The sequence below is a fragment of the Peromyscus californicus genome, unplaced genomic scaffold (genome assembly GCF_007827085.1).
Source record: "Peromyscus californicus insignis strain IS unplaced genomic scaffold, ASM782708v3 Scaffold_15__1_contigs__length_86483966, whole genome shotgun sequence".
In the NCBI taxonomy this organism is placed as follows: Eukaryota; Metazoa; Chordata; class Mammalia; order Rodentia; family Cricetidae; genus Peromyscus; species Peromyscus californicus.
Genome location: NW_026294447.1, coordinates 24,655,658 through 24,683,463, shown reverse-complemented (window position 1 = coordinate 24,683,463; position 27,806 = coordinate 24,655,658). Strand labels below are relative to the sequence as shown.

Below are 27,806 nucleotides of genomic sequence, written 5' to 3'. Positions count from 1 at the left end.
TGGCCTTTAAGATCAGGTTTGGTGAGCTGGGATACTCCCATAAGAAAAACCAATTTTTCGTCTATTTCATGTCTGCTTTTCGCCCCTGCTAGCGTGATCGCCGTATCCGGAACAGACACAGCCTTCGGGTTTTTTGCCTCTGCAGCCAAGGCTTCCGCCCGGGTCCAAGATGGCGTCCGGGCGTCCTTCTTAACTTCCACCTGCCTTGGTGGCGTCTGACGTCGGAGCTGGTAGTGGGTGGAGCGGTTAACAACCCGCAAATGTAGGGTCCTCTGAGCGGGAGTCAGCCATGGACTGGAAAGACGTGCTCCGCCGGCGCCTGGCGTCGCCCAACAAGGATCCGAAGAGTGAGTTCGGGAGGGACGGCCCGCTAGATAGCCCGCCCCAGGCTAGAAGTGGCGCAGGGGGGATGGGGAGGAGGAGGAAGTGCGAGGGCTACTTTCCGCGTCCGGGAAACTTACCTGACAAAGGAGCCGGAGCCGAGTGTGCTTTTAGCGATCCGAGGAGGGCTGGCCCAAACTTCCCTGGTGATTGACCTACAGGGAACAAAAAGCGCAGCTGTGGCCCCCGTTTTCCACGATCTTAGGCTTATGAGGAATAACTGAGACCCTTGGTTCCCTTCGAGCTTACCAAGACCTGTAATTCATCCTTATGGCTTTCCCCCTTGAGACAGGGTGTCACCATGTAGCCCAGGCCAGTCTTGACTTAGACCCTCCTTGCCCCAGTTTCCCGGTGCCTGCCGCCTTTTAACTCTTTTTTCGCTGAACCCTCCATTTTAAATAGCATTAGTCCATTTCACATTGTTCGTTCTCCGGTCCTTCACACTTGGCTTGCCGGTCAGTCTGATTAAATTAAAGGATTTAATTCCACACCAGCACCCAGGCAGCTAAAGAAAAACAGAACCGGGCTAGAGAGAGGTCTCAGCCGTTAAAAGCTAGACTCACCACCAAAAAGAAAAACAGGACATGGTGAGTTCTCACTTAGACTCCATGTCCACTAAGCTGAAGTGTGTGTATTTAGTCGCATCTGCAAGAAGAGCATTTGCTCTCCCACACTTAACTCCCCTCATCTTCCCAAGGCTCCAGTCTGCCCTCTCCATTGTTCACCTTCAATTGATGAACTCGTTTTCAAATACGTCTGTCTCAAAGAGGAATTGGAAACAGTTAAAAGAGAACCTTAACTCTTTCCAGCTACCATTTCTCTGAGGTGTTAGGTATTTATCCTTACACTCAACCTTCACCTTTAATTTGAATTGTCACCTTAAAATGAATTGTCACCGGGCGGTGGTGGCACACACCTTTAATGCAAGCTCTCGGGAGGCAGAGGCAGGTGGATCTCTGAGTTTGAGAACAGCCTGGTCTACAGATAGAGTTCCAGGACAGCCAGGGCTACCCAGAGAAACTCTGTCTCTAGAAAAGAAAAAGAATTGTCTTTACTCCTACTTGAGTCCCTCCAATCCCTCACTTGATTACATTCCTTTTCATATACTCAATGGCTTCTCTTCAGTTTTATCCTCTCTCATACATTATCAATTTTTTCTTTTCTCCTCAATCATTTCTATTACCACTAACAAGCATGTTGTAGTAGCCTGCATGCATGGAAGTGTACCATGTTTGTGCAGTGCCTGCTGAATGAAGGAGAAGGCTTTATTGTAGCTATAAGGGAGAGGTCAGCCAGAGTCATCTGGAAGGCTCCAGACTGAGTATGGCCAGCAGAGTAGACCAGGCCATGAGAGAGAGAGAGAGAGGGAGAGAGGAGAGAGTTATATAGGATCAGAAGCTGGAGGAAGGGAAGCCCAGCCCCTTGGCTGGAGACCTTTAGGGCAGGAGGTTGCGTGAGACGTGCTGGGAGGAGCCACAGGTAAGGCTGAGAGCTGCCCTGCACCTCAGTTAGCCATTTGTCCCTGCAAAGGCCGGAGGAGGGTATTGGATCTCCTGGAGCAGGAGTTACACATGGGTGTGAGCTGCCGTGTGAGCGCTGGGAAACAAACCCAAGCCCTCTCCAAGAGCAGCAAACCTACAGAGTGTTTACTGCTCTTAAACCTACTGAGTTAACTTCCCAGCTCCCCACCAGTGTTTCTCTTCACCTTTACTAGGAATACTACTACTGCGCCATGAGTGTTTAACAAATTATCTAGATTGTGTGGATAGTGTTAATAGTCCTACTTAAGGCTGTTGACATCAGTGCAGTAGATCCCATTCATTGACATCAGTGCAGTAGATCCCATCCATTGACATCAGTGCAGTAGATCCCATCCATTGACATCAGTGCAGTAGATCCCATCCATTGACATCAGTGTAGTAGATCCCATTCATTGACATCAGTGTATAGATCCCATCCATTGACATTAGTGCAGTAGATCCCATCCATGTGCTAAATCTCATTTGCCTTCGAAAGGATGTATTCTCAAGGATAACCCTTTACCTGTATCATCAGACTTTCTTAATCATTTTCATTAGCATATAAACATGCTGGTATTTTTCCCAGTTAAGAAACTTTCTCAGGCTGGGCGGTGGTGGCAGAGCCAGGCGGATCTCTGTGAGTTACAGAGCGAGATCCAGGACAGGCACCAAAACTACACAGAGAATGTCTCAAAAAACCAAAACAAAAAACAAAAAGAAACAAACAAACAAAAAAAAACCTTACTGTCTCTTATTCCTGCTTGTGAAGAATCATTAGTGACCGCTTAATGGCTAAATCCATTGGTCCTTTTCAATTCCCATTTTATTTGCAAAATTTTTCAGTTTTCTCCAATTGTACTAAACCATACTAAAGAAACTGTAGGCTTGGTTCAAGATTAAAAGTTAATATGACTGGTACAAGAAATGCTATGAAAAGTACTGAAGAATCCCCAGTGTCACCTTTGGAAGAAAACAGAAAAAAATAGTTTTTGAGAAACTAGATAGTAGAGTTGAAGAACCCAGTGAGGCTGGCGTGCAGATATCCCTGAGGTTCTGAGTGATCAGAGGTGATCTGGACGTGTGTTAGAGCCTATGCTTTCAGAAGAGAGCTAGCAGTGATCTGGGATCTAGCCGTGGTCACTCTCATCTATAACCCCAGCCCTGGGGAGGCTGAGACACGGGGCTTGTCACAGGCTTGAGGCCAGCCTGAGGGCAGAGTGAGACCCTATTAAAGAAATAAAGGAGCCTGGAGTCTAGGGTTGTAGCTCAGTGGCAGAGTGCTGGCATGGTGTGCACACCACCCAGGATTTGAACCTCAGTACATGCTGGCTCCATAGATGTTTATCCTCAGTGAAGAAAAATGGCTCGGGAAGAAAGTTACCTGTCAACAGCAGGCAGGTTGGAGGGCAGTAGAGCTCTGAGTCTTGAGCCTCAGAGAGTGCTGTTCTTTGTTTTGTTATTAAAGACCAACTGCAGTACTGGGGCCGAAATTATATCAGGTCAGGGGCTGTGCCTGCTCTGCTTCCTCTGGCCGCAGTGGCCAGCACAGGACCCTGTGCAGTAGGTGCTCCGGGGTGTCTGTTCTTGTTTCTGGCACTGAGACTTGAACCCAGGGCTCTGTATATGCTACCTAAACACTCTAGCACTGAGCTGTCCTTCTAGCCCTAGCAAATACTTCTGATAGGATGAATTGAAACACTTTAAAGGTTTTTAAGTGAGACAGTAGCTTGAGGAAGAGGCAAGCTTCAATGATAAACCCAAGTACAGGGAACACCCTGATTCTCATTGGACTGGGCAATTCAGTGGTTGATGTAAGGAGGCTATTTCAGTGGAAGGCAGTATTTCAGGTTAGTCCGTTCAGTATCTAAACACATTTTTTTTTTTTTGTTTTGTTTTTTGGTTTTTCGAGACAGGGTTTCTCTGTATAGCTTTGCGCCTTTCCTGGAACTCACTTGGTAGCCCAGGCTGGCCTGGAACTCACAGAGATCCTCCTGGCTCTGCCTCCCGAGTGCTGGGATTAAAGGCGTGCGCCCCTGCCACCTGGCTAAACACAGTTTTGAAGGCCTTTTTGTCAGTGCAGATGTTTTAACTAGAATTTACTGTATAGGCTATCCTGAGTAAAAATAATATTTGGTGTTTATGCCTTTTCTCACCTTTTTTTTTTTTTTTTTTTTGCTATTGTTACTAGGGAAAAAAAGCGAACAAGAATTAAAAGATGAAGAAATGGATTTATTTACCAAGTACTACTCAGAATGGAAAGGAGGTAGAAAAAACACAAATGAATTCTATAAGACCATTCCCCGGTTTTATTACAGGGTAAGTGTTGTTTAAGTGGAAGTTCCTGAATCTGTAAATGAAATGTAATTTCAAAAGTGGGATCGAAAGCACATAGTTTTAAAATAGAGGATTACATTGAACATTTTGTATATTTTATTATAGTTGGTTTATTACTATGAGAAAATACTTTGAATCCACTAAAATCTTGTACCAATAAGTCGGTCCAAGAAGGCAAAGTTGTTACTCCCCCTTTTTTGAGCTCTTCTAATTTTTATTGTAGATATTAGTAGTAAGAATACTGTTCAGTGATGTAGTCTCAGCAGGCATGATGGCTTTGCCCAGACTGTTTTAAGCTAGTCCTGTTTAATTTGATATTGATATAAGGTGACTTTTCCAATGTGATTTTAGTTGCCTGCGGAAGATGAAGTCTTACTACAGAAATTAAGAGAGGAATCTAGAGCTGTCTTTCTACAGAGGAAAAGCAGAGAACTCTTAGATAATGAAGAATTACAGGTACAAGTGGACTCACATGGCTTTAGCTGTTACCCATTTCTTTCTTGTACTTAAGTCGTGCAGGATTTTGTTATGCCTCTTTGAATTCTCCGTGCAGAGTAGTACTCCATAGGTTTCTGAAGCAGAGCTTGTATACGTGTACCAGAATCAGCTGCTGAATGCATGGCCTGATTTCCAAGGATAGTGCTCTTAAGGTTTTGTTTCTTAAGTTCCCACATAATCCTAATGGGTTGTCAAGATCTGGAAAACAGTGCAGTATCGTCCTCTGCAGAAGTCCAAATCCTAGCCCCCTGCCATGGTGTGACTTTAGGCAATGGACTTGATACCTTTATGCTTCGATTTTCATGTGTAAAGTAGATCGTGCCTACATTAGATAGTTACATGGATTAAAGAAGCAATATATTTTAAAAGCTTAAACTTTAGTAAGCACAATAAGTGTCAGTTATTTTATTAGTAGTCAAAGTAATGGGGCATAGATTCACCTTTATTAGACAGAAAGGGTGCATTTACCTTCTTAAATCCACTATTAACTTATAACATTTCCATTTCCCTAATTCTCTTAAGAACTTATGGTTTTTGCTGGATAAACACCAGATACCACCTATGATTGGAGAGGAAGCAATGATCAATTATGAAAATTTTTTGAAGGTTGGAGAAAAGGCTGGACCAAAGTGCAAGTAAGAATAATGTGATTTAAAGAGGAACATGCGGTAGACATTTTTATTGCCTCAAATGTCAATGGAGTTGAAGTCATGGAGTGACGTTTGACTTACTACTTTAAGTGACTGAAATGTGATAAAATTATTTAGAGTCAAGGAAAAATTGGAGGCTGGGGAGATGGCTTAGTCTGTTGGATTCCGAGTGATCGTATAAAAGCTGGGTGCAGTAGCATATGTGTGCAACCCCCAGCGTTGGTAGACCATAGGTGGGCAGATCTGTGAAGTTCATTGGCCATCCAGCTGCTCAAATCAGTGAGCTCCATGTTTGGTGAGAGAATCTGTCTCCACAAATAGGGTGGAGAGCATTGATCCCTGCCGTCAACCTCTGGCTTCTGCATGTACCCACATGCACATATGCCCACAGCCGCAATAATACAAAGCTGGGTGTGGTGGCACCTGTTTGTAAGCCCGGCACATGAGAGGCTGATGCAGGGGATAATCACAAGTTCAAGGCCAGCCTGGGCTCCATAGTGAGTTCCTGTCTCAGATGAAAGAGAGAAATAGGATGCGTCGGGCATGGTGGTAGACACCTTAATTCCAGTACTCTGGAGACTGAAGCATTCAACTTAATGAAATATAATAAAACGTACAGCAAAAACAAATGGTGCTATGAAGTTATTAAGAAAAATAATACCACTGAATATGGCAGTATGCACCTTTAATCCCAGCACTCAGTGGACAGAAGCAGGTGAATCTCTGTGACTTTGAAGCCAGCCTACTCTACATAGCAAATTCCAGGCTATAGCAAAACCCAGAGCTACATAGTGAGACCCCATCTCAAAAGAGGGAGATATAGAGAGGGAGGGATGATGGGGGGGGGGGTGTTGGGGGCAGGGGAAATACCAAGTTGGACATGGTGGCATATGCCTGTCATTTAGCACTCTAAAAGCTGAGGCAGGAGGATTATAAATTCAAGGTTAGTTTTTGCTGTACTGCATAACAAGATCCTGTCTTGGAAAAAAGAAAAAGAATAAACAAAATAATGCCATGTAATGATTCTATGTGTTCGTTCCTTTTTAAAAAAAAATTGGTTGGTTGGTTGGTTGGTTGGTTGGTTGGTTGGTTGGTTGGTTTTTTGAGACAGGGTTTCTCTGTGTAGCTCTGGAGACTGTCCTAGAACTTGCTTTGTAGACCAGGCTGGTCTCCAACTCACAGATATCTGCCTACCTCTGCCTCCCGAGTACTGGGATTAAAGGCCTGCACCATCACTACCACCCAGCTTATTTATTTATTTTATGTGCATTGATGCTTTGCCTGTATGTATGTCTGTGTGAGGGTGTCGTATCCATTGGAACTGGAGTTACAGACAGTTGTGAGCTGCCATGTGGGTGCTGGGAATTGAACCCAGGTCCTCTGGAAGAACAGCCAGTGCTTTAACCTCTGAGCCATATCTCCAGCCCATCTTCATTCCTTTTTAACATAGCAAAGATTTACTTTTTCCTATTTATAGTCTTCTAAATATAAATATAATATAAATATAAATCAGATTCACTTGCTGTGAAGCCAGTTTTAAGGGCACACAAAGGTAAACCATATGGTAAACTCCGCTGACCAGAGCTGTATGAGTAGAAGATGGAGTATGTGTCTACAGCCAAGAGCTGGCCATCTGAGGTGCTGGCTTCACAGCCAGATTGGAGATGCGTACCCAAGAGCAGGAACTGCAGTGTTCAGACTCCAGTGGGCCTTCTTGGATGTTTAGTGCTTAATGATAATTTATATACTTACATGGTCTCTACAGCAACCCACATCCACTTAAACACATAATATTTTCTATTATGTGGTTAGAAGACCATGATACTCCTTTGGGACAAACTCTTTAATGTAGTTTTTAAACTATTAATGCTGTTCAGCATTTTGAAATATGAACTATTAATTAAGATTATAGATAACCTTTTAAACACTATATACATCATGACCAGTGTATAAAATCATTTACACTGTATCTAATGTCCTAGGAAATTTTACTACAAGATGCTTAGAGTAGACACCAGTGGGACATGCTCAGTAATTGATCCCATAGGTAGAATTATGGTCATGATTTTAGTGTCTGTTCCTTTGTCTTACTAGACTAGAAATGCTGCGTTTACAGAACATGGTGTAACCACCCCAGGAATGTGATGGTTCTTCTGTGAGCTGTTACAAGCTCCAATGTGCTCGCTGTGTAAGCAGAGTTGGAGCCAGTTCTCGTCAGAAGTCCTGGTAGTGGTTTTCAGGTGCCTTAGAAGATAGATCCCCAATCCATTGGAGAGCAGCAGAGACGGAGGCAAACCTTCAGAAAGTCTGCCATGAAAAATGCTTTTTTGTTGTTGGCTCGGCTTGGCTGGTTTGATTTGATGTGAACCAGTCTCACTCTATCCAGGCTGACCTGAAACTCACTCTGTAGCCCAGGCTGGTCTCAAATATGTGGGAGTTCTCATGCGTCAGCCTCTTGGTTGCTGGAATTACAGCATGCACAATCAGCTGCCCCTTTCTTCTAAACATGTTTCTGATACTGAGAGTAGCTGTGCACTCGGTGTTTAAAGGGAACTCTTCAGCTGGGTATAGTGGCGCACACCTTTCATCTCAGCATATAGGAGAGAGGCAGGCAGATCTCTGTGAGTTCAAGGCCAGCTAGGGCTACACAGTGAGATTCTGTCTCAAAAACAACAACAATAAGGAACTCTGGGGAGGGGTGTTTTCTCACTCATCTGACCAAGCTCATATCCTGCTGGAGTTTTTCTTCTAGATGCTTTGGGTTTATTTCTTTCTCCGTATAACCTTCTTCAGAATGGCTGATATTTTTATTCAGTGCCGTGTGTGTCTGTTTAGAAGCTCTGTTACTGTCTGTACCCAGGAGCAAGGTGAGATGGCACAGTAGCAGTTGTTGGAGCTGCTGTGTCCAGATCCATCAGATTCATGCAGGCATCCCCAGTATTTGTTCCTTTATCACCTTTTTATTTTATTTATTTTATTTTGTTTTTTCAAGACAGGGTTTCTCTGTGTAGTCTTGGCTGTCCTGGAACTCACTCTGTATACCAGGCTGGCCTCGAACTCGCAGAGATCCACCTGCCTCTGCCTCCCAAGTGCTGGGATTAAAGGCGTGCACCACCACCACCCGGCCCTTCATTATCACCTTTATACACAGAAACAGGAGCTGGAATACCAACCGCTCCGATTTCATTCTCCTTCCTTCCTAAGGTGTGGTGGGTAATGTGATGGATGACTACCCAGCAGCCCTACTGATTTTCCTCCTGCAGCTTAGGGGCTCCCCTCTGCATTCTGGCACTGGAGGGTGCCTCTGCAGATGGGCCTGCCCCTCACTGTGGCTAGGCCAAGGGGCCGTCACGATAGGCAACTGAGCCCAGGCTTCAGCAGGTGAGGGCATGCATGCACCTAGGTCTCATTCTTTTAAGAATGCGAAGAAAAAATGCAAACATTTATAACTTACTGTTTCAAATTTTGAACTATGGGGAGTCTTTATTGTCTCTTACTGTGATTTTTAATCGTATGAATTTATGTTGTTTGCTAATTCTTTTTTTTTTTTTTTTTTTTTTGGTTTTTCGAGACAGGGTTTCTCTGTGTAGCTTTGCGCCTTTTCCTGGGACTCACTTGGTAGCCCAGGCTGGCCTCGAACTCACAGAGATCCGCCTGGCTCTGCCTCCCGAGTGCTGGGATTAAAGGCGTGCGCCACCACCGCCCGGCTGTTTGCTAATTCTTATAGATGTCATTTTTGTACTGTGCTGGTAGACCATTTTAATTTTTATTCCTTTTGTAGGCAATTTTTTACTGCAAAAGTCTTTGCCAAACTTCTGCATACAGATTCCTATGGGAGGATTTCCATCATGCAGTTCTTTAACTACGTCATGCGAAAAGGTGATTTGTTGTGTATGTGTGTTTGAACTTTCGTCTGGAATCACGTAGGCATTGGCCTGTGTTTTTCTATTACTTTTCCCTTGTGGCATGTTTTTTCCTATGCTATTATGGTTCTGCTGTACACCGTACAGAGGTACAATTTTCTGTATTAAAATTGAATTCATTATTTTAAACAAAAGCCTCGTGTACCCTAAGAATGGTGGTGAAGTAGAGATCTCAAAAGCAGAAACCCTTTTTTTTTTCTGGGTCACATGAACTGTCCCCAAAGGGCCTTCCTAGTCATTCTGTCCTGTTGGCAGTGTCCTCACTTGCTGAAGTTATGTCTAGTGATGGTGTGAAGGAACAGATGTACGCACAGGGTAGAAAGATGTGATCAAGGCGTGACCCTGAGAGGTTCACACGGTCTGCACAAGTCTGTTTTGTGGTTGCTGGTAAAATGTTGAGACTCCTTAAGCTCAAAGAGCTGGTTCCTGATCTGCGAGATCTCTGCTGTTTAAGTAAGAAAGCAATTGCTGTTCATAAGCATCTTGAGAGGAATAGATTCTAATAGAGAGCTGAATTCATCAATTGGCATGATACTCACTGGGAAATCCGAGCCTTCCACAGCCTGCCTTAGTGACATGTATTTGTCTGACATGCTTGAACAGTAAAATCACTTTAATTCTTTTAAAGAGCAGAACAAGAGTTTTAATGGGTGGTTTGAAATAATTTCAGTTTACTGGTAATTTCATTTCACTAATATATATGTCTGAAAGGATAGTCTCAAACCCACAACTGTAGTCTTGATTTCAAGAAGCCTGTATTAAAACATTTGGAGTTGTTATGAATCTTCTAAGTGCTATATGGTCTGTGGAATCTACGGTGTACCATTGATAATTAATAGATTTGATGCAGTAATTAACCACAGGAGATACAAGCTTCACTGATGACACAGTGTGCCAACTCTCCCTGTTGGGTAGAACACAGGTTTACAGTATCCCCAAGGGCATCAGTTACTGTAGTAATCATGGCAGAATTGTTGGAATCTGCCAGTTCATGGCTTTTTTCTTTTGGTTTCAGTGGCTCAGGGGTCACTGGTCACTTAATTATGGCTTTATGGAGTTCTGGAACTGGCCTGCACGTCTAGTCCAGTATCTTATTCTTTTTTTCTCATATGCTGAAGAACAGATCTGAGTCTTTACATGTCATTTCCTTGTTTATTGTCAGTTTGGCTGCATCAAACAAGAATAGGACTCAGCCTGTATGATGTTGCTGGACAAGGGTACCTTCGGGAATCAGTGAGTATTGATCTAAATGTAATAAATGTTATAGATACCAAAATATTAACATTAATCATCACTAAGTAAGTTGTAGTTACAGTTTACTTTGGTTTTGTCTTCATAGCTTTTGTTTGCCTGATTTTACCTATGTAAACATGTTAAAGTTAGTATATAGTGGCCACATAATTGATCTGTAGGCTCTTTTCTTCCAGCCCTTTAAAAAACAATCTTCTGGCCGGGCGGTGGTGGCGCACGCCTTTAATCCCAGCACTCGGGAGGCAGAGCCAGGCGGATCTCTGTGAGTTCGAGGCCAGCCTGGTCTCCAAAGCGAGTTCCAGGAAAGGCGCAAAGCTACACAGAGAAACCCTGTCTCGAAAAAGAAAAAAAAAAAAAAAGAAAAAAAGAAAAAAAAACAATCTTCTGATCTTTTTAAAAGAAAAATGAAGCTGAGCATCATAGCACATGCTTCTAATTCAAGCACTCTACAGGCTGAGGCAGGAGGATTATTCAGAGTTCAGGGGTAGCTGAAGCTCCATATAGAGTTCCAGGCCAGCCTGACCTATAACAAAACATTATCAATGAATAAATAGAATATATTTAAACAGGTTTTAAAAATGGTTGACGAGAGTGGAGTGTGGTGCCCCATACCTGTAATGCTAGCTTAGGAGGCCAGGATACAAAGACCACTGCCAAGCTAGTTAGGACTATGTACTGAGACCTTATCTCTGAGATCCCAGGGCCAGAGACAGAGAACAATACCGAAGAAAAAAGCTTTGGAGTGCTGTTTCTCCGTCTCCTTCGTATGTGTGTGAACTGTGCATGTTCGCCGTGTGCAGGCAGACATGGAGACCTGAGGTGGATGTCGGGATCATCTCTAATCCCTCTTTCTGCTTCATGGAGGCAGGCTCTTTGAATCAAACTCAGAGCCTGCCACATGGCTCGTTTGCTCGGTAGCTTTCTCTGGAGATTCCTGGGTCAGTCTTCCAAGGCTGACGTCACAGGTGGACCGTCACGCCCACTGGCATTTACAGAGGTTCTGGGATCTGAACTCCATTCTCACACTTGTAAAGCAAGTGCCCTAACCACTGAACCATCTCCCTAGCCAGCCCCTCTAGTGGCTAAAAAGAGATGGGGTAGGGCTCACATGTGCCACAGAACCCGTGGAGACTGAAGGAAAACTTCCTGGAGCCGGGCCTCTTTCCACCTTTCCACATGGATTTTAGTACTCAGGCTCGGGTCTTTAGGCTCACACAGAAGCGCTTTACCTGTAAGCCATCCACCTCGCCAGCTTGGCCATTCTCATGGATGCGTTATTTTATTATTTTGATAAAGACCAGGAAGTTTCTTTTATAGACTAGAGGAAAAATCTGAAGTGGCTTTGCTTTTACCCGTAGGTTTAGAGGGACGTGATAAGTTACCAAGAGGACGTTTATATATCCTGTAGGTATTCATGTCGTTAGGCCTGGTTAGGAGTGGGATTAAACCTCGTGACCCAAATGGCTATGCTACTTACGCATTTTTGGTAGTTATCTAAATTATGTAGCTCTCTTTTTTGGGGGAGGGGAGCTTATATTTTTTCTCCAATACGGAGTCCTCTTTTAGAGCTTAAGGGAGAATATCAATAAAGCTAATGAGTTAATTATTCAAATATGTGTTTTGATCATCATCTTATCCCTTCCAAGGAAAGAGTATCATTCTTGTGCTTTAAGATTCAGATCAACATTGTAGGAAAGGGCTCTTGCCTGTCTCTGTACAAATGGAAGCCAGTGGGGCTAGAACAAAGTGGCGGGTGACGTCAGAGAAGTTGATGGTGACCACATATGGAGCCTTTTAGGCTAGAGTGGAGAGTTCAGGTTGTATTCTGAGATTCAAAAGAAGCCAGTGAATGTTTGAGTGAGTTACCAGGGTATGTTTGGTTTGGGTTTTTGGTTTTATTTTGTGTGTGTGAGTATGTGGAGGTCAGAGAACAGCTTGCAGGAGTTGGTTCTCTCTCTATCATCTGGACCTGGGAATTGAGACCAGGTCATCAAGCTTGGCTATAAGTGCCCTTACCCACTAAACCATCTTGCCTGGCCCCTGGTGTCTAGTTTTAAAGATCATTGTGGATGAATTATGGGAGATTTTAAGAGCATAGGATGGAGGCAGAAATAATAGGCTGCTGTCTGTTGTAGCAGTGTGAGGCAAAAATGATAGTGGCCAAGATGAATGGTGACTGTAGAAGTATTTAGAAGCACTTGTCAAGCTCAGTACTTAAGAGGCTGAGGCAGGAGATTACTCACAAGTTTGAAGCTAGCCTGAGATACGTAGTGAGACCTTATCTCACCACCACCACCCTAAAACTACCCCCCAAAAGCTAAAAATAGATCCATTCAGTTGACATTTTGGACATCCTACCATCACCTCTACCACCCAGCGAGAGATCGTTCACCTTGCTGCTAGATCGGACGTGTGTACAGGGAATGGGCACTGGTAAGGGAAATGGAGAGACCAAAGTTGGGAGAAAGCCGATGAAAGCAGGAGGAGCTGGGAAGAGCTCATTCAGACACCAGGCTGAGGAGCCTGTTCTTTCAGGAACTTCGATGTCTCTGTCTACCAGGCACACATGTTTAGAATGTTAGAGCAAAAAATAAAGTTGTTAAAATGAATATAAAGCACCACAGGAGACTTGTGTTTGTTCATTTGGAGTTTGTAAGACAAAGTCTCACATTGCAGCCTTTGTAGCCGGGCTGGCCTGGAGCTTGCAATGATCCTCCTGCCTCTGCCTCCCAAATGCTGGGACTATACGTGTGTGCCAGGGAGTTTTAAAGATATTACCTTGGGTCCTAATGTTGTTTCTCTTGCTGTATAAAATCCTCTGAGCAAGGCAGTCTTAAGGGAGAAGGGTTCATTTGGCTTACAATCCAGCTTCTAGTCTGGAAGATTAGCGAGGAAGTCAAGGCAAGACATTTAACCATTTTGTTTTGTTTCCAGGACTTAGAAAACTACATACTGGAACTTATCCCCACTTTGCCACAATTAGATGGGTTGGAAAAATCCTTTTACTCTTTTTATGTTTGCACAGCAGTTAGGAAGTTCTTCTTCTTTTTGGATCCTCTAAGAACAGGTAAAAAAAAAATATGTAATTTAAATATGAGGATATTATTTATTGCATACTATCTCAATATTAGACAAGTCTGTTTCATTTCCCTTTGTTTTCTAATGTTGGTGACATAATCTGGCAAATCTCAGAAGAGTAGACCAGTGTACAAGACAGCCACAATGCTTTGCTTTATGTAAGGATCTTTCATATATTCTCGCACTGACTATAACCAGCTATTCGATGGTGGGATATCACCTACTGTCACAGTGTTCTGTTGCTGTGAAGAAACACGATGACCACTGCAACTCTTGAAAAGAAAACATTTAACTGGGACTGGCTTACAGTTCAGAGGTTTAGTCCATTATCATCATGGTGGGAAGCATGCAGGCAGACATGGTGCTGGAGAGGTAGCTGAGAGTTCTACATCTGGATCCGCAATCAGCATTTGAAACCTCAAAGCCCACCCCCCATGACACACTTCCTCCAACAAGGCCACACCTCCTAATCCTTGTCAAGTAGCATCATTCCCTAATGACCAAGCATTCAAATATAGGAGCCTGTGGGGACCATTCTATTCAAACCACCACACCTACCCTCTTAAAAATTTCCTTCATGCTGGGCGGTGGTGGCGCATGCCTTTAATCCCAGCACTTGGGAGGCAGAGGCAGGCAGATCTCTGTGAGTTCTAGCCCAGCCTGGACTACAGAGCGAGTTCCAGGAAAGGCGCAAAGCTACACAGAGAAACCCTGTCTGGAAAAAAAAAAAAAAAGAATTTCCTTCACACTGAACAGGCAGATTTCTGTGAGTCTGACCTGGTCTACATAGTGAGTTCTGGGACAGCCAGAGTTACATAGTGAAACCCTGTCTCAAAAGGAAAAAAAAAAAGTTTCCTTCATCCCTCGAAATGTGACCTGGGTGACCAGTCACTGTTACTTCTTCCAGTTCTAAGGAGCCCCACAATTACATGATCTGCTATCTGAGGTGTATGGCATAATTGCTCTCTTCTTTATGAAAAACTTGTGTTTGAGAGGCATTTTACTATAATATAGTCTTTCTCTTTCCTAAGTGGTGGCCAGATTAGTAAACATAGAAACCCCCCGATTTTTCAGTGAGCTATACCCTTTTAATTAGTTAGTAGGCAGAGTCTCACTGCATAGCCCAGGCTGTCCTTGAACTCACAAAGATCTGCTTACCTCTGCCTCCTGAGTGGCAGTGATTAGAGGAGTGCATCACCACACCTGGCAAAAGGAACTCTGGAGAGAGGGGCTTTGATGACATTGATGACAGAGGTGCTGGAAGCAGTCTTTTAGACACATGAGCCTTACCGTCAACAGCGGAGCGTCTCTCCAGCCCCACCCCTCATTACCAAGATTATCCCTATTTGCAAAATATGACATAACCTTTTGCAGGTTCTGATAGCACAATTTTAGTAGGAATTTACTGCTTAGCTTCTTATAACTGGAGGCATGAGGCCAACCTGGTCTGCAGAGTGAGTTCCAGGACAGCCAGGGCTACACAGAGAAACCCTGTCTTGAAAAACAAAACAAAAAAACCAAGTAAATATGTAGAGATTTTGTGGGTTATTGGAGTTTGTTTTGTCTTTTTGTTGGAGTGTTTTTACTTTGCTTGTGTGTGTGTGTGTGTGTGTGTGTGTGTGTGTGTGTGTGTGTGTGTGTGTGTTTTCAATGTTTCAAAATAAGGAACCTAAGAACTAGATGTTTATCATATGAATTATATGATTGCCTTTGTAAAATAACACCTTTAAAAAATAAGTTGTTCTCAAAATGAAATTGTGTTTCATTATATTTTTTAAAGGGAAAATCAAAATTCAAGATATTTTAGCATGCAGCTTCCTAGATGATTTACTGGAGGTAAATATTTATTAAACTACTTAATTTTGTCACATGATAATTGCTATTTTCTAATTATATTTCTGTGTTTCTTTAGCTAAGGGATGAGGAACTGTCCAAAGAGAGTCAAGAAACAAATTGGTTTTCTGCTCCTTCCGCCCTGAGGGTCTATGGTAGGATCCCCTCTAAAGTTCCATTACTCAGACCTCTGTTTAGACACAGGCTATTTACTTAAGACCAGAGTGTTCTCCCTCCTGAGGGTTAGTACTCCAGGTTACTAAGATGCCCTTACTTTACTACTGTTTGAACGTTTTGGAACTCCTGCATAGTTGCTATGCTGTTTTCAGTAGAACAATGTAATCTGATTCATTTTCATGGGCTCGAACAACAGCTATTGTCTTATTTTGATAGAATGCTGTTGTCAGGATGCACAGAAACGGGTATTGGGGAGCAATTTGGATTCATTGAATCTCATTTGTTTTCTATAATATCATTTTGGATGGTCTCCTGACTCACTTAGGATCTGTTATTGCTGACTTAAGCTGAAAGCATGTGGGTGCTTCTTATTGACCCACCAAGTTTAGAAACCTGTGAACATTCTAACTGATTGTGAACTGAAAACAAAAATGTAAGTGAACTAGGCCAAAGACCACAAGCTTCATAATGGGCTTTTTGTGGGAATTTAGCTTAGTAGTTGTTCCAATCAACATCTGAAGGATGGCCAACTATTACGTGTAAGCCACTCCCTTTACTACCAGTCAATCAGACTGTTAGGTCATAAAATGACATTTTGTTAATGTCCAGCCTTTGTGATGAATTAAAAAGTATTTTGGTCCTGAATATGTTCCTATACTCTTTTTTGCAAGGTCAGTATTTGAATCTTGATAAAGATCACAATGGCATGCTCAGTAAAGAAGAACTCTCCCGTTACGGAACAGCAACCATGACCAATGTCTTCTTAGACCGTGTTTTCCAGGAGTGTCTCACTTACGATGGAGAAATGGTATTGAAATCTGCTGATAAATTTAAAAAGTCTAGGCTCCTACATTTTCCATAAGCTATTTTCTTGATGTAAATCAACAGTTTTTTGTTTGTCTATCTGTCTTAAAGATAGGGTCTCAGGTAGACCACACTGGCCTTGAACTTGGTTTGTAGTCAAGATTGACCTTGAACTCTTGACCCTCATGTCTTGCCATCCCAAGTGCTAGAACTGCAGCATGCCTTGCTTCCTTCAGCATTATTAATACCAGTCTGTAACAGGTTCTTAAAATTAGTATCAATGATTAATAACCTGATCTTAAAATGTTAAGTCAGTGGAATTTCTTGACATTCTGAGTCTGTTCTTAAGGAAATTCAGTTAAAAATCCTTCCTTCTGGGCTCAGAATTTAATATTTCCTCATTTCATTGTCAGGATACCTGAGTATACTGATACTCCTAATAAGGAGTGTGAACTAGTAAAAAGAAAAATCTGAACATCCTATAAAACATTCCTTTTTTTTTTTCTCCAGACAGGGTTTCTCTGTGTAGCCCTGGCTGTTCTAGAACTCACTCTGTAGACCAGGCTGACCTCGAACTCAAAGATCCACCTGCCTCTGCCTCCTGAGTGCTGGGATTAAAGGTGTACACCACCACTGCCCAGCCTGTAAACTATTTCTATATAATAGTTCAGTCATTAGGGGGCTGGAGAGATGGCTCAGAGGTTAAGAGCACTGACTGCTCTTCCAGAGGTCCTGAGTTCAATTCCCAGTAACCACATGGTAGCTCACAACCACCTGTAATGAGATCTGGTGCCCTCTTCTGGCCTGCAGTCACATATGCTGTATACATAATAAATAAATAAATCTTTAAAAAAAAAAAAAAAAAATAGTTCAGTCATTAAATTGCCAGGTCTGACATAGACCTTGTATGCTCTGACTTAAGTCAGGCCCATTGCCTTAATCGTTTGAGACAGAGGCCCCCTCTGTTGCAAGGCTGGTTGGGACTTACTGTGGAGGCATTCCTGCTGAAGTCCCCAGTGCTGGGGTTCGGGTGTGAAGCTGCCATAGCCAGCTAAATGTGAGAGTCGTGTTGGATTACTGTGTCTTCATTAGTAGCTGAAGATATCTAGCATGCAGTTGTCCTTTTCCCTCTCAAAATACATGGAAGTCTAGTTACTTAATTTAAGAACTTAGATCTTAGATTATATAGATTATACAGGTGTTATAGAGAGGTAGGGATTTTGTTTAATATTCCCTTTAATGTTTTTAAAACACTTGAGAAAGAAAATTTTTTAGTGGGTGGTGGGAGACTGGGTCTCTCACTATGAAGCTTTGGCTGGCCTTTAACTCACTATGTAGACCAGTCTAGCCTTAACTTTGCCTCTGCCTCAATGGTGCTGGGGATTAAAGGCATATACCACCATGCCTAACAAGAAAGCTTTTTTAAAAAAATAAATAAATAAGATCTCACTCTGTAGCCCTCACTGACTTGGAACTCACAGAGATTTACCTGCCTTTGCCCTCTGAGTGCTGAGATTAAAGAGGCGGACCACTGGGCTGGAGAGATGGCTTGGAGGTTAAAAGCACTGACTGCTCTTTCAGAGGTTTTGAGTTCAATTCCCAGCAACCACATGGTGGCTTACAACCATCTGTAATGAGATCTGGTGCATGGTGGTGCAAGCCTGTAATTCCAACACTGGAAGATGGAGGCAGGAGGATCATGAGTGTACGGTCAGCCTTGGCTGTATGAAACCGTTTTACAAAACAAACAACAAAAGGCCACAGAATAAAGCTGTTATGGGGCTAGGAAAGGTGATGTAATCCAGAACTTGGGAAAATGGGGCAGGAGAATTTGGTTTGAAGTCAGCATGGGCTAGACTGTAAGCCACTGGTTCTCAACCTGTGGGTCATGACCCCAGAGGACCATTGGCAAACACAGATATTTACATTATGATTCATAACAGTAGCAAAATTATAGCTATGAAGTAGCAATGAAAATAATTGTGTGGTTGGGGTCCCAACAGGAGGAACTGTATTAAAGGGTCACAGCATTAGAAGGGTTGAGAACCACTGGTGTAGAACATCTTAAAACAAATAGAGAAACAGTAAGGACATAATTTTCCAGACCAAGGCTGCTTAAGAAATAACCGTTCAGATGAGTGAGCTCGTAGGTTGTATTATGCCACTGTGTGCAAGTGGGTTGTTAGGCAGCACTTCTCTAGACCAAGAGCTCAGGAAAAGTGACTCCACAGCTCTTGACAGAGACCGTTGGAGTTTCATCATAAACTGATACTTTCTGGGGAATAACAGGGCAGTAAGTGGATGGAGCTAAGCCATGGGGAAGCTCCATCTCCGTAACTCACTTTTGCTTTGTTTGTTTAAGATTTATTTATTTATTATGTACACAGAAGAGGGAGCCAGATCTCATTACAGATGGTTCTGAGCCACCATGTGGGTGCTGGGAATTGAACTCAGGACCTCTGGAAGAGCAGTCGGTGCTCTTAACCTCTGAGCCATCTCTCCAGCCCTTGTTTTTGTTTTTAAGACAGGGTTTCTCTGTGTAGACTGGCTGTCCTAGAACTTGCTCTGCAGACCAGGCTGCCCTCAAACTCAGAGATCCACCTGCCTCTGCCTCCTGAGTGCTGGGATTAAAGGTATGCGCCACCACTACCTGGCGCAAAGAACATTTTTAATCGTATTCTATAAAATCTTTTCCAAGAATGTGAAGTTCTTTTCCAAGTGAGTATTCTTTTTTTATCATATAAGACAAGTATTCTGCCAGGCATGGTGGCTCACATCAGTAACCACAGCTCTCAGGAGGCTGAGACATAAGCTCCTTGAGTTTCAAGTCAGCCTGGGCCACATAGTGAGTTCCAGGACAGCCTGGGGTGAGTGAGGCTGTTTCAACAAGCCAAATGAACTAAAAACACAAGTACGTAATCTTCACGTGCCCCTTTCAAGATGCAGGCATTCTGTTCTCTCCATGCTTCTAGCTTCCATTCGTCTTTTTAAATTTTTCTGTTTGTGTGTGTGCAAGTTTACATGCCTGTGTGTATTAGAGGGCTACAACTTTAGGTGTCATCCTTAGGAATGCCGAGACAGGATCTCTGATTGACCTGGAGGCACTAATTAGTTTAGATTGGCTGGACGCCAAACCCTTAGGATCCTCATCTCCACCTCTCCAGCATCAGGACCACAAATGCACGCCACCATCCCAGACATCTTTCCATGGGTCTGGAGATTGGACTCAGGTCCTCATGCTTGTGAGGTAGCACTTTACCCTTGAGCCAACCTCCTCATTCTATTGGAAATCATCTGATTGCTTGTTGCTTTGGTTTTGGAGAAATAATTGCAGGCCCATGCTGACTTCAACTCAGATCCTCCTGCTTCAGCTTTCAGAGTTCTGGGTTGCAGACATGCCACCTGGGTTACAGACCTGATTCTGTTGACTGGTTCCAGAATCCATGACTGGTATCAGCATCCACAGATGCTCCCTGTGCTGGCTCCAGTGTTCTCGCATCATCTGTGGTCTACTTATAATCCCTAATAGTATAAATGCTATGTAGTCGTACTGTGTTAAGTACGAATGACAGGAAAAGTCTACGTTAGGTGCAAATGAAAACTTTTACCCAAATATTTTCAGCCCACGGGTAATTGAACCCACAGACATGGATGAGTGGGTTCTGAATAGCAATTTAAATAGACTGATGTTCATTCTAGAGAAAATAAATTCTTCAAAGAAACTAAAATGAAATGAAGACATAAATTTAATGGCAGCATAAAATAACTTAATCACTGTCTTGACAATTCTGTAGTATGGAATAAAATTATAGTTTAAGCAAATCTTCAAAAAAAATGAGCTAGGTTTCTTGGAACTGTCCTAGATTAGTGCCTACGTAGAATTCCCAGAAACCAACATTAAATGCACAAATGGGTTTATTTCATATTTTAAAAAATTAGTTAAATTTGCCATCTCTGATTACAATCCCTTCATCTTGGCAGATGCTCATTTAAAATTCCACTGCAGACCCTGTGTGAATGTTTTCTCTTCTGTAGGACTATAAGACCTACCTGGACTTTGTTCTTGCCTTAGAAAACAGAAAGGAGCCTGCAGCTCTGCAGTATATTTTCAAACTGCTGGACATTGAGAACAAGGGATATCTGAATGTCTTTTCCCTCAATTATTTCTTTAGGGTAAGTATGGTTTGGGTACAGGAGCATTGTTATCCTAAGATATATTAAACTATTTAGTTTAAATTACTTATTGACAGTTTTACCTAGCTTGATCATAAATTTAAAAGGATTCCTATAATACATAGATTTAAAGTAGAAATCAAGTCTGTTTGTTTTGTTCCTTCTGTGTTTAGGAAATATATAATGGTAAAGTCAAGATGACTTTCTTACACATCTTTTCAGTATTCTCTTTTGGAAACAAATGTGAGGGCTGAGCTAGCCTTGGGAAACAGAAACTGCAGCCTGCAGCCTTAACCCTCCTTCCTCTGCCAAGTTCTAGATAGCTTGGTATAAGCGTAGAAAGGGCCATGGGTATCCACGGGTATGTTCGCCCAGTTACAGACTGGAAGTGGAGCAGTCGGAAAGACTGTGAAGCTTAGACTTACAGTGTGGGACTATGCAGGAACTGGAGTGAGAAGGGGTGGGAATTATGGACTTCATTTTTTATTTATGGATTTATTTCTATTAAATACAGGCCATACAAGAACTAATGAAAATCCATGGACAGGATCCTGTTTCATTTCAAGATGTCAAGGTTAGTCTTTTATTTACTTACATAACATCAGATAATCTAACTATAATAATACTAAGTAATGTTTTATCCAGTATTATATGAAAGTAATTTATGAACTATGAAACACTATTCCAAGTCAGATTTTTGTTGTCACTTGTTTGGAACTGATTCTTAAATCATCAGAAATAGAGACAAATTTGGATTTACTGATTGATATAGTTGATAATTTCACTGTCAGTCTTGTGTTCTCATGGAAACATTCATTCATTTTATTTGAAGAGTGTCAGCTTGCATCCTTGAGCAGTCCTTTTCATTGTACTCCACATTCAGCTGGAGGACTATTCAGATTCAAAACCTTTTCTGGTGCGCTGCCTCAAAGAGCCTGCATGCTTTGATCCATTCGACTTAAAGAAACGTCCACTTTCGATATGAAAACTCGGTACTGGAGCTGGAAAGCCGGCAAAGCCGGTGAGAGCACCGGAGCCCTGCATGTTATCCCGGCACTCTGCAGGGCGATAAAGCCGGTGAGAGCACCGGAGCCCTGCCTTTTATCCCGGCACTCTGCAGGGTGATGCTGGGCAGTCAAGACCATCTGTACCTCAGCTCCAGGGACCCGAGGCCCTCCTCGGCCCTCTGTAGGTCCGGGCACACATGGAGCATTCACCCAGATACATAAACAGAGATCTAGAAAACCACTGTTATGTGAAACACACGCTGCTCCCTGGCACTTAGTCAGTGGTTCACCAGTTAGGAAGAAACATCCAACAGGACCTTTTTGGTTTAGTTGAGGAACATAATAAAATACCCTAACCAATTTAACCAAGAATAAGCCTGAAGGGACTATTCTGAGACAACACATGGGGGAAATTCCAAACTTTGTAACATGAATTTAAGAACCAGCACTTGAATCTTCAACTAATCTGGAAAGAAGAATGCACAGTTTAAAAGTTTATATTTTATGAACCTGAGTTACTCTATAAATTTTTTTAATAGAACTGTTTATAATGCTAACTACTAAATATTCTTGAGTAATTTACGACACAGGATTAGAAAATGCCTGGTGGTGGTGGTGTACGCCTTTAATCCCAGCACTCAGGAGGCAGAGGCAGGTGAATCTCTGTGAGTTTGAGGCCAGCCTGGTCTATAGAGTGAGTTCCAGGACAGCCAGGGCTATAAGAGAAACCCTGTCTTGAGAAAAGAAAAAAAAATTAGAAAACAGGTTATTGCCTTGCAAATATTTATACTGTATATTTCATAACATAGAAGAGGTTCTTCTACGAATTCTAGTTAAGTCTTGGCACAGTTTTGTTATTTTGCATGACTAACTCTTTAATATGGATTTCCATTCTTGCCATACTGGGACTAGAGTAAAGATGCTGTGATTATTGGAAGTGAAGTTTTGTCACTGTCTCTGAACCTCTGGAATTTTTAATATGTAGCTCAGCTCTTACTTAAAAGGTACGATGACATAACTTAGTGGCAGAGTGCTTGCCTGGAGGGACATCTTGGGTTTGATTCCCAGCATGGGGGTGAAAAGGTTATGCCCAGACTTTGCCCCACCGTTAGAAGGCAATAAAAAGCATAGCAGTTAGTTGCATTCAAAGAATACTGTAGTAGATGGCTCTGCCATTAATTAGCTCTGAGCTTGGATTCTACTCTGAGCCTGTTTTCGTCATCTATAAAATGAGAGATGATTGTGAGACAGCTGAGGAACTGCCCACGAAAAGTCTGTGTTAAGGAGATGCCCATCAAGTGGAAAAGAAAAGACTGGAATAAAAGTTGTACAAGAGTTCCAAGTCCACCCTGAATCTTACATCACTGTGTGACAGAAATCACTTTGCCCAGCTTTCATTATTATCGCTTTCCCTTACAGGATGAAATCTTTGACATGGTAAAACCACAGGATCCTCTGAAAATCTCGCTTCAGGATTTAATCAACAGTAATCAAGGAGACACAGTCACTACCATTCTAATTGATCTGAATGGCTTCTGGACTTACGAGAACAGAGAAGCCCTTGTTGCAAATGACAATGAGAACTCTGCAGATCTCGATGACACATGAGCTCTGGAAGACAGGACCACCTTCCTAAAGATGCCTGAATACTGCATGCAAAACCTTTGCCGCAGAATCCTTAGAAACATTCTAAATAAAACTCATCACATGCCTGTACGACACAGCAAACAGCTTGCTTACTAGAGTTTTGGTTGCAATGGGAACAATTTCAAAGTAATAGGACCAACTGCCTTTTTTTTTCTTTTTCTTTTTTTTTTTCTTTTTAATGAAGTGGTAAGTTCTAGTTCCATTTAGCTCAGAAATAGAAAGATTTGCTGTAGGTAGTTGTTGAGTTTATGGACTATTTCTGGTATTCATATAGGATTACAGTATTGGTTCTTCATGAATATCAAGGACATTAGCCTTTTCCATTAGAGTATCATTAGAGCAAACCCCTGCATTTCTGGATTCAAAACCTTTAGATGTGACTTGTTTTAGACATGGTCCACTATGCAGCCCTGACTGGCCTGGAATTTGTTTTGTGGACTAGACTGGCCTTGAACCTTGAACTCAGAGAGAGCCATCGTCTCTACCTCCCAAGTGCTGAGTTTAAAGGTGAGTGCCACCATGCCTTTTTTATGATTTCATTTATGTCCTGTGTGTGAACACCAGAGCAAACATGGAGGTCACTGGATTGGAGTCAATTCTCTCCTTCCCCCACGGGGATTCTGGAGCTCAAAGTCAGGGTGTCAAGCTCACCTGCAGCCACTGGACCCACTGTCACCCCCCCCCACCCAGTTCTTTTTTGTTAAGATGGTGCTTCAAAAAAAAGTATTCAAGCAAATATTTTGTTTTCATTAAAATCACAAGTATGAAATTTTGTCTAATTTTATTAACCATTATCAAGTTACATTTACAAAACTGTAGCTTTTATTAAAGGTTTTTGTTAGAGAATTACTAATTCCTTATACTAACTCATGTGTTTATGGGTTTTTTGTTGTTGAAATATAAGGGTCTTGATCTGTAGTCTAGGCCAGCCTCCAACTCATGACCCCACCTCAGCCTCCCTGGTGCTGGGAGTACCGACATGCACCACCACTCCTGCCTGTGTTCAGTTTTTATGGAGATGAGAAGAAAGTAGAACGTCGTGGACCGTGATGCAGAGGGGACAATAATTCTGCTGGGGACTGGAGCGTAGGAAGAGGTGAGACAGGCAGAAGATGAACCATTTACCCCGTTTATGATCATTTTATAGCTGCATAAACCAAAGCACAAACGTAAGGCACAGTGAGTCATAACTCAGCACACAACCCGCCACTGCCCGACAAGCAGGAAGCAAACTGGGCCACCGCAGGGCTTTGCAGGTCCTTCCCTCCTAATGTAACCAGAGGCTGTGGCGTAAACTCTGGGGTGCAGCGTGTCGGGAGAGATGCCTCAAGACCACCTGCCTTCACCTCCTAACAAGTTAGGGTCTGAGGGGGTGGCACCGTCTCAAAGTTTGTTAAAAACAAGCCAAGAGGCAGAGGTCAGGCCAGCATGTTTCAGCAACTATCAACTAAGACTGGTTTGGGAAACTAACTGATAGTGTCATTAATTACGCAATCTAAAGATAAACCTCTAAGAACTAAGCCACATCGTTTGCACCCATGAAGGGAGCTAGCTCACGACTCCAAGGAAGACTCCATACTTGCTGAGCCTTACAAATTTCAGTCCAACTGAAACTGACTCAAACTTTGAATATTCAGTTAAAAATCCAGCTTGACGTTGAACTTACTGAGAGGTCCACTGGCAAGTATCTACAATTATGCTCACCTATCCATGTTTGAAACGTACACACTGAAGACGGAAAACCCCATGCTACTTAGAAGGCCAGTTTATAAGTGTTCATTTCTAAAAGCTATGAGAAGGCTTTTAAAAGATCAGCATCTAAAACATTGTCCACGTTTCTCTTTATCCACATCTGGTTATAAATCAGTTATACATATAAAAGGTTCTTAACACGTCTGTAGGACTATTTCTCAAAATTCGCTTCATATTACACAACTTTGTAAAGGAATAACCTAGTGAGGAGAGAGAGGGTCAAACCTGGTTCACTTCAACTGTCCAGCTTTCTACCGTGACTTCAAACGGTGAACAAAAGTAGACTGTGAGCAGTTCATCCCCAGCTACCCTGCCTGATGCAGAGAGGGCTGAGTGTGACACACCCAAGGTGCCAGCCACGTGGGGAGTCACGAGGGACCAACACCTGACGGAACTACAAATTCACTCGGCAACTAGTGCTACTTTGTGACCAGAGCAAGTTAGTAACTACTGAAAAATGCAAGAGTGGCTTGTGGTAAAAGTAAAAACCCATCTAAGATTCAGAGTAGTACATTCAACACTTCCCATAAAATCGTCTCAACAAAGGAAATCCATAGTGCCTCCATCTTGCTCCTTTTATTGCACACTCTGAGCCATCCTAGTGTGGAATTAATGGGCAGGTATGTTAAATGCGAGGCAGGCATTGCATGAGGCAATGTAGGGTACTTCAGTCTGAGGCTGTTAGGATTATTAGCTCCAAAGACAATTAGTCAATACTTACCCTTTTTTTTTAAACAAATGTCCCAAAACCAAAAATCTCAAGGAACAAATTAACTCCCCTTTTAATGTGGAACACCTTTATTTTTTGGTTTTTTTGAGACGGGTCTCACGGGCTAGGCTGGAGCTCATTATGTTATGTTGACCAGGTGGGCCTTGAACTCACACAGAACCACCAGCCCCTGCCTCTCTGTGCTAGGATTAAAGGTGTGTGTTATCATGCCATGCTAAATGATGTCTTACCAAAGCACTGGGCTTAGCACTGGTCAGTGTATGTGAAAGAAGCCCGGTGAGGAGGGGAGGGCGCTAATTGAACTCATAATAAAAACATCCCAACTTCAGATCTGACTGTGATAGACAGCATAAGAACGAAGAAGGATTTTCCCCTAATAATTTAAAATATAAATAGTTGTTTTAAGCCCCACTAAACAAGATGTCAAGAGTTCCTGATTGACCTTTAGGGTAGCACTTTCTAGACAGTCCTTTGGTTCTACGGCGGGACAGAGGCTGCCTGCTGTTTGCTCTCCAGTCCTTCACAGCCCTCCTCCATTTCAAAGTTGATATTCACAAACGAGCTGGCCACCGCTGTTTCCGGTTGATCTGTCTGTACAGTGCAGTCAGCCTGCATCTTGTTTTGCTGGTACTGTCTTTCTGCTTCTTCAGACATCCTATTTTCTTCCTCCTCCTCCTCCTCCTAAAAAAAAAAAGGGAAATGTCAGGAGTTCAAATACTAATGGCCAAAAGGGAGCAAGGATTTCTTCTCACAGTAGCATCTTTTTCTTCACAAACCAAACTTGAGGGTCATGTCTCGAACATATACAAGGATCTAGGTTTGATCCCTAGTACCACACACAAGTGGAGGGGGGGGGGGGCTTGAGAGAGAGAGAGAGAACTACCACCACCCAAACAAACCTGTCCTCTCCCCTGTTCGCAAAGTAAAATGGTTACTTTCAAAGGTGGACAGTCCAGCACTACTTAGCTTGGCTACGTTAACTTACCCAATAAAGTAATAAATGAGCTACTGTGACACTTGTGTTAGCTACTCTGACCCTTTAATTATACGGTGTCATCCTGTTTAGTTAACAGGTTGGTTCATTCATTAAATGGTATAGCATGGCTACTTTTTCCCTAAGCACCTAATCCAGGTGCAGATCATCCGGTTCCTGCCCTCGAGAACTGTGCAGTCTAGTAGGAAGCTGACGTACAGAGAGGGTGATAGAGAAGGCAGCCCTACGGAGCCAGCCAACCCTCTGGTTCAGAACTGCAGTTCACAGAGGAGGTGGCTCTGTATCTGGACCGAGACACAAGTCAGTACAGAATGAGTGACCTCTGGCGAGGATCCTATCATCCTGAGGTGGGACAGACTTGAGAAGCTACTGAAGAGGGCTGACGGAGCTCAGGAGCCTCGAAACACGGCTCACAGTGTTTTCTTGTTTGTCTTTGTTTTTAAAAACGATGCGTGGAGCCACACAACGGCATAAAGGTGATCCTCCTAGGCTGGCCTCCGGGTTCAGCCTCCAAGAACAAAGCTGCTTGCCATTCACTGAACCCACACCCTGTGCTCACACCTCTTCTGGCTTTACCTCACCTGCTGCTCTTGATTCACTTGAAGGAGAGTAACACACTCTGGTTTACTGTGTACACGAGGCGCTGTTCTGAGCATTTTATACACTAACCCTAAGGGGAGATGCAGTTCTCATGATGACAGGGACTTGAGGCTTGGGGGACTCAGTAACTGCCTCACTACTTACACAGGCTGCCTGGTGTTTCTTCATTTTTAAATTAAAGCGAAAATACCAAAAGGTTTGTAAAGATCAAATTAATACACATGAAACAACTCACTTAGCACTCGCAGACAAAACCTAGCGTAAGTTTTGTTGTTGTTGTTGTTGTTTTTGGTTTTTCAAGGCAGGGTTTCTTTGTGTAGCTTTTGGAGCCTGTCCTGGAGCTCGCTCTGCAGACCAGGCTGGCCTCGAACTCACAGAGATCTGCCTGCCTCTGCCTCCTGAGTGCTGAGATTAAAGGCGTGTGCCACCACCGCCCGGCAATAAGTTTTATACA

General features: G+C 42.8%; 3 protein-coding genes across 4 annotated transcripts in view; 1 reads left to right on the top strand and 2 right to left on the bottom strand.

Moving 5' to 3' along the window:
• Prorp (protein only RNase P catalytic subunit) overlaps positions 1-755 on the bottom strand; it is a 116,704-nt gene extending 115,949 nt beyond the window's left edge. The window contains exons 1-2 of the mRNA XM_052738537.1: positions 631-755; positions 462-536 (exon numbers count right to left, since the gene is read on the bottom strand). The gene's annotated coding sequence lies outside the window, so the exon portion shown is untranslated. The remainder of the gene's footprint in view (positions 1-461; positions 537-630) is intronic.
• On the top strand, positions 235-23,345 carry Ppp2r3c (protein phosphatase 2 regulatory subunit B''gamma). The gene is made up of 13 exons (XM_052738543.1): positions 235-347; positions 4,090-4,217; positions 4,587-4,691; positions 5,256-5,368; positions 9,165-9,262; positions 10,469-10,539; positions 13,492-13,624; positions 15,416-15,471; positions 15,548-15,623; positions 16,317-16,453; positions 20,485-20,622; positions 21,137-21,196; positions 23,049-23,345. Exons 1-13 carry the CDS (start codon positions 290-292, stop codon positions 23,235-23,237), a joined length of 1,362 nt encoding a protein of 453 aa, XP_052594503.1. The 5' UTR covers positions 235-289; the 3' UTR covers positions 23,238-23,345.
• Positions 23,346-24,040: 695 nt separating this feature from the next.
• LOC128110757 (signal recognition particle 54 kDa protein) overlaps positions 24,041-27,806 on the bottom strand; it is a 69,183-nt gene continuing 65,417 nt past the window's right edge. For both annotated transcript variants that reach the window (XM_052738542.1, XM_052738541.1), the window contains one exon: positions 24,041-26,439. In XM_052738542.1, coding sequence (XP_052594502.1) covers positions 26,236-26,439 — 204 coding nt within the window. In that variant the 3' untranslated portion in view covers positions 24,041-26,235. The remainder of the gene's footprint in view (positions 26,440-27,806) is intronic.

Excerpts from the sequence above, each read along its gene's own strand:
- Ppp2r3c (XM_052738543.1), top strand. The coding sequence starts at position 290 with ATGGACTGGAAAGACGTGCTCCGCCGGCGCCTGGCGTCGCCCAACAAG. Across the intron at positions 4,218-4,586 it reads TTCCCCGGTTTTATTACAGG|TTGCCTGCGGAAGATGAAGT; the intron begins GTAAGTGTTGTT and ends ATGTGATTTTAG. Across the intron at positions 9,263-10,468 it reads TAACTACGTCATGCGAAAAG|TTTGGCTGCATCAAACAAGA; the intron begins GTGATTTGTTGT and ends GTTTATTGTCAG.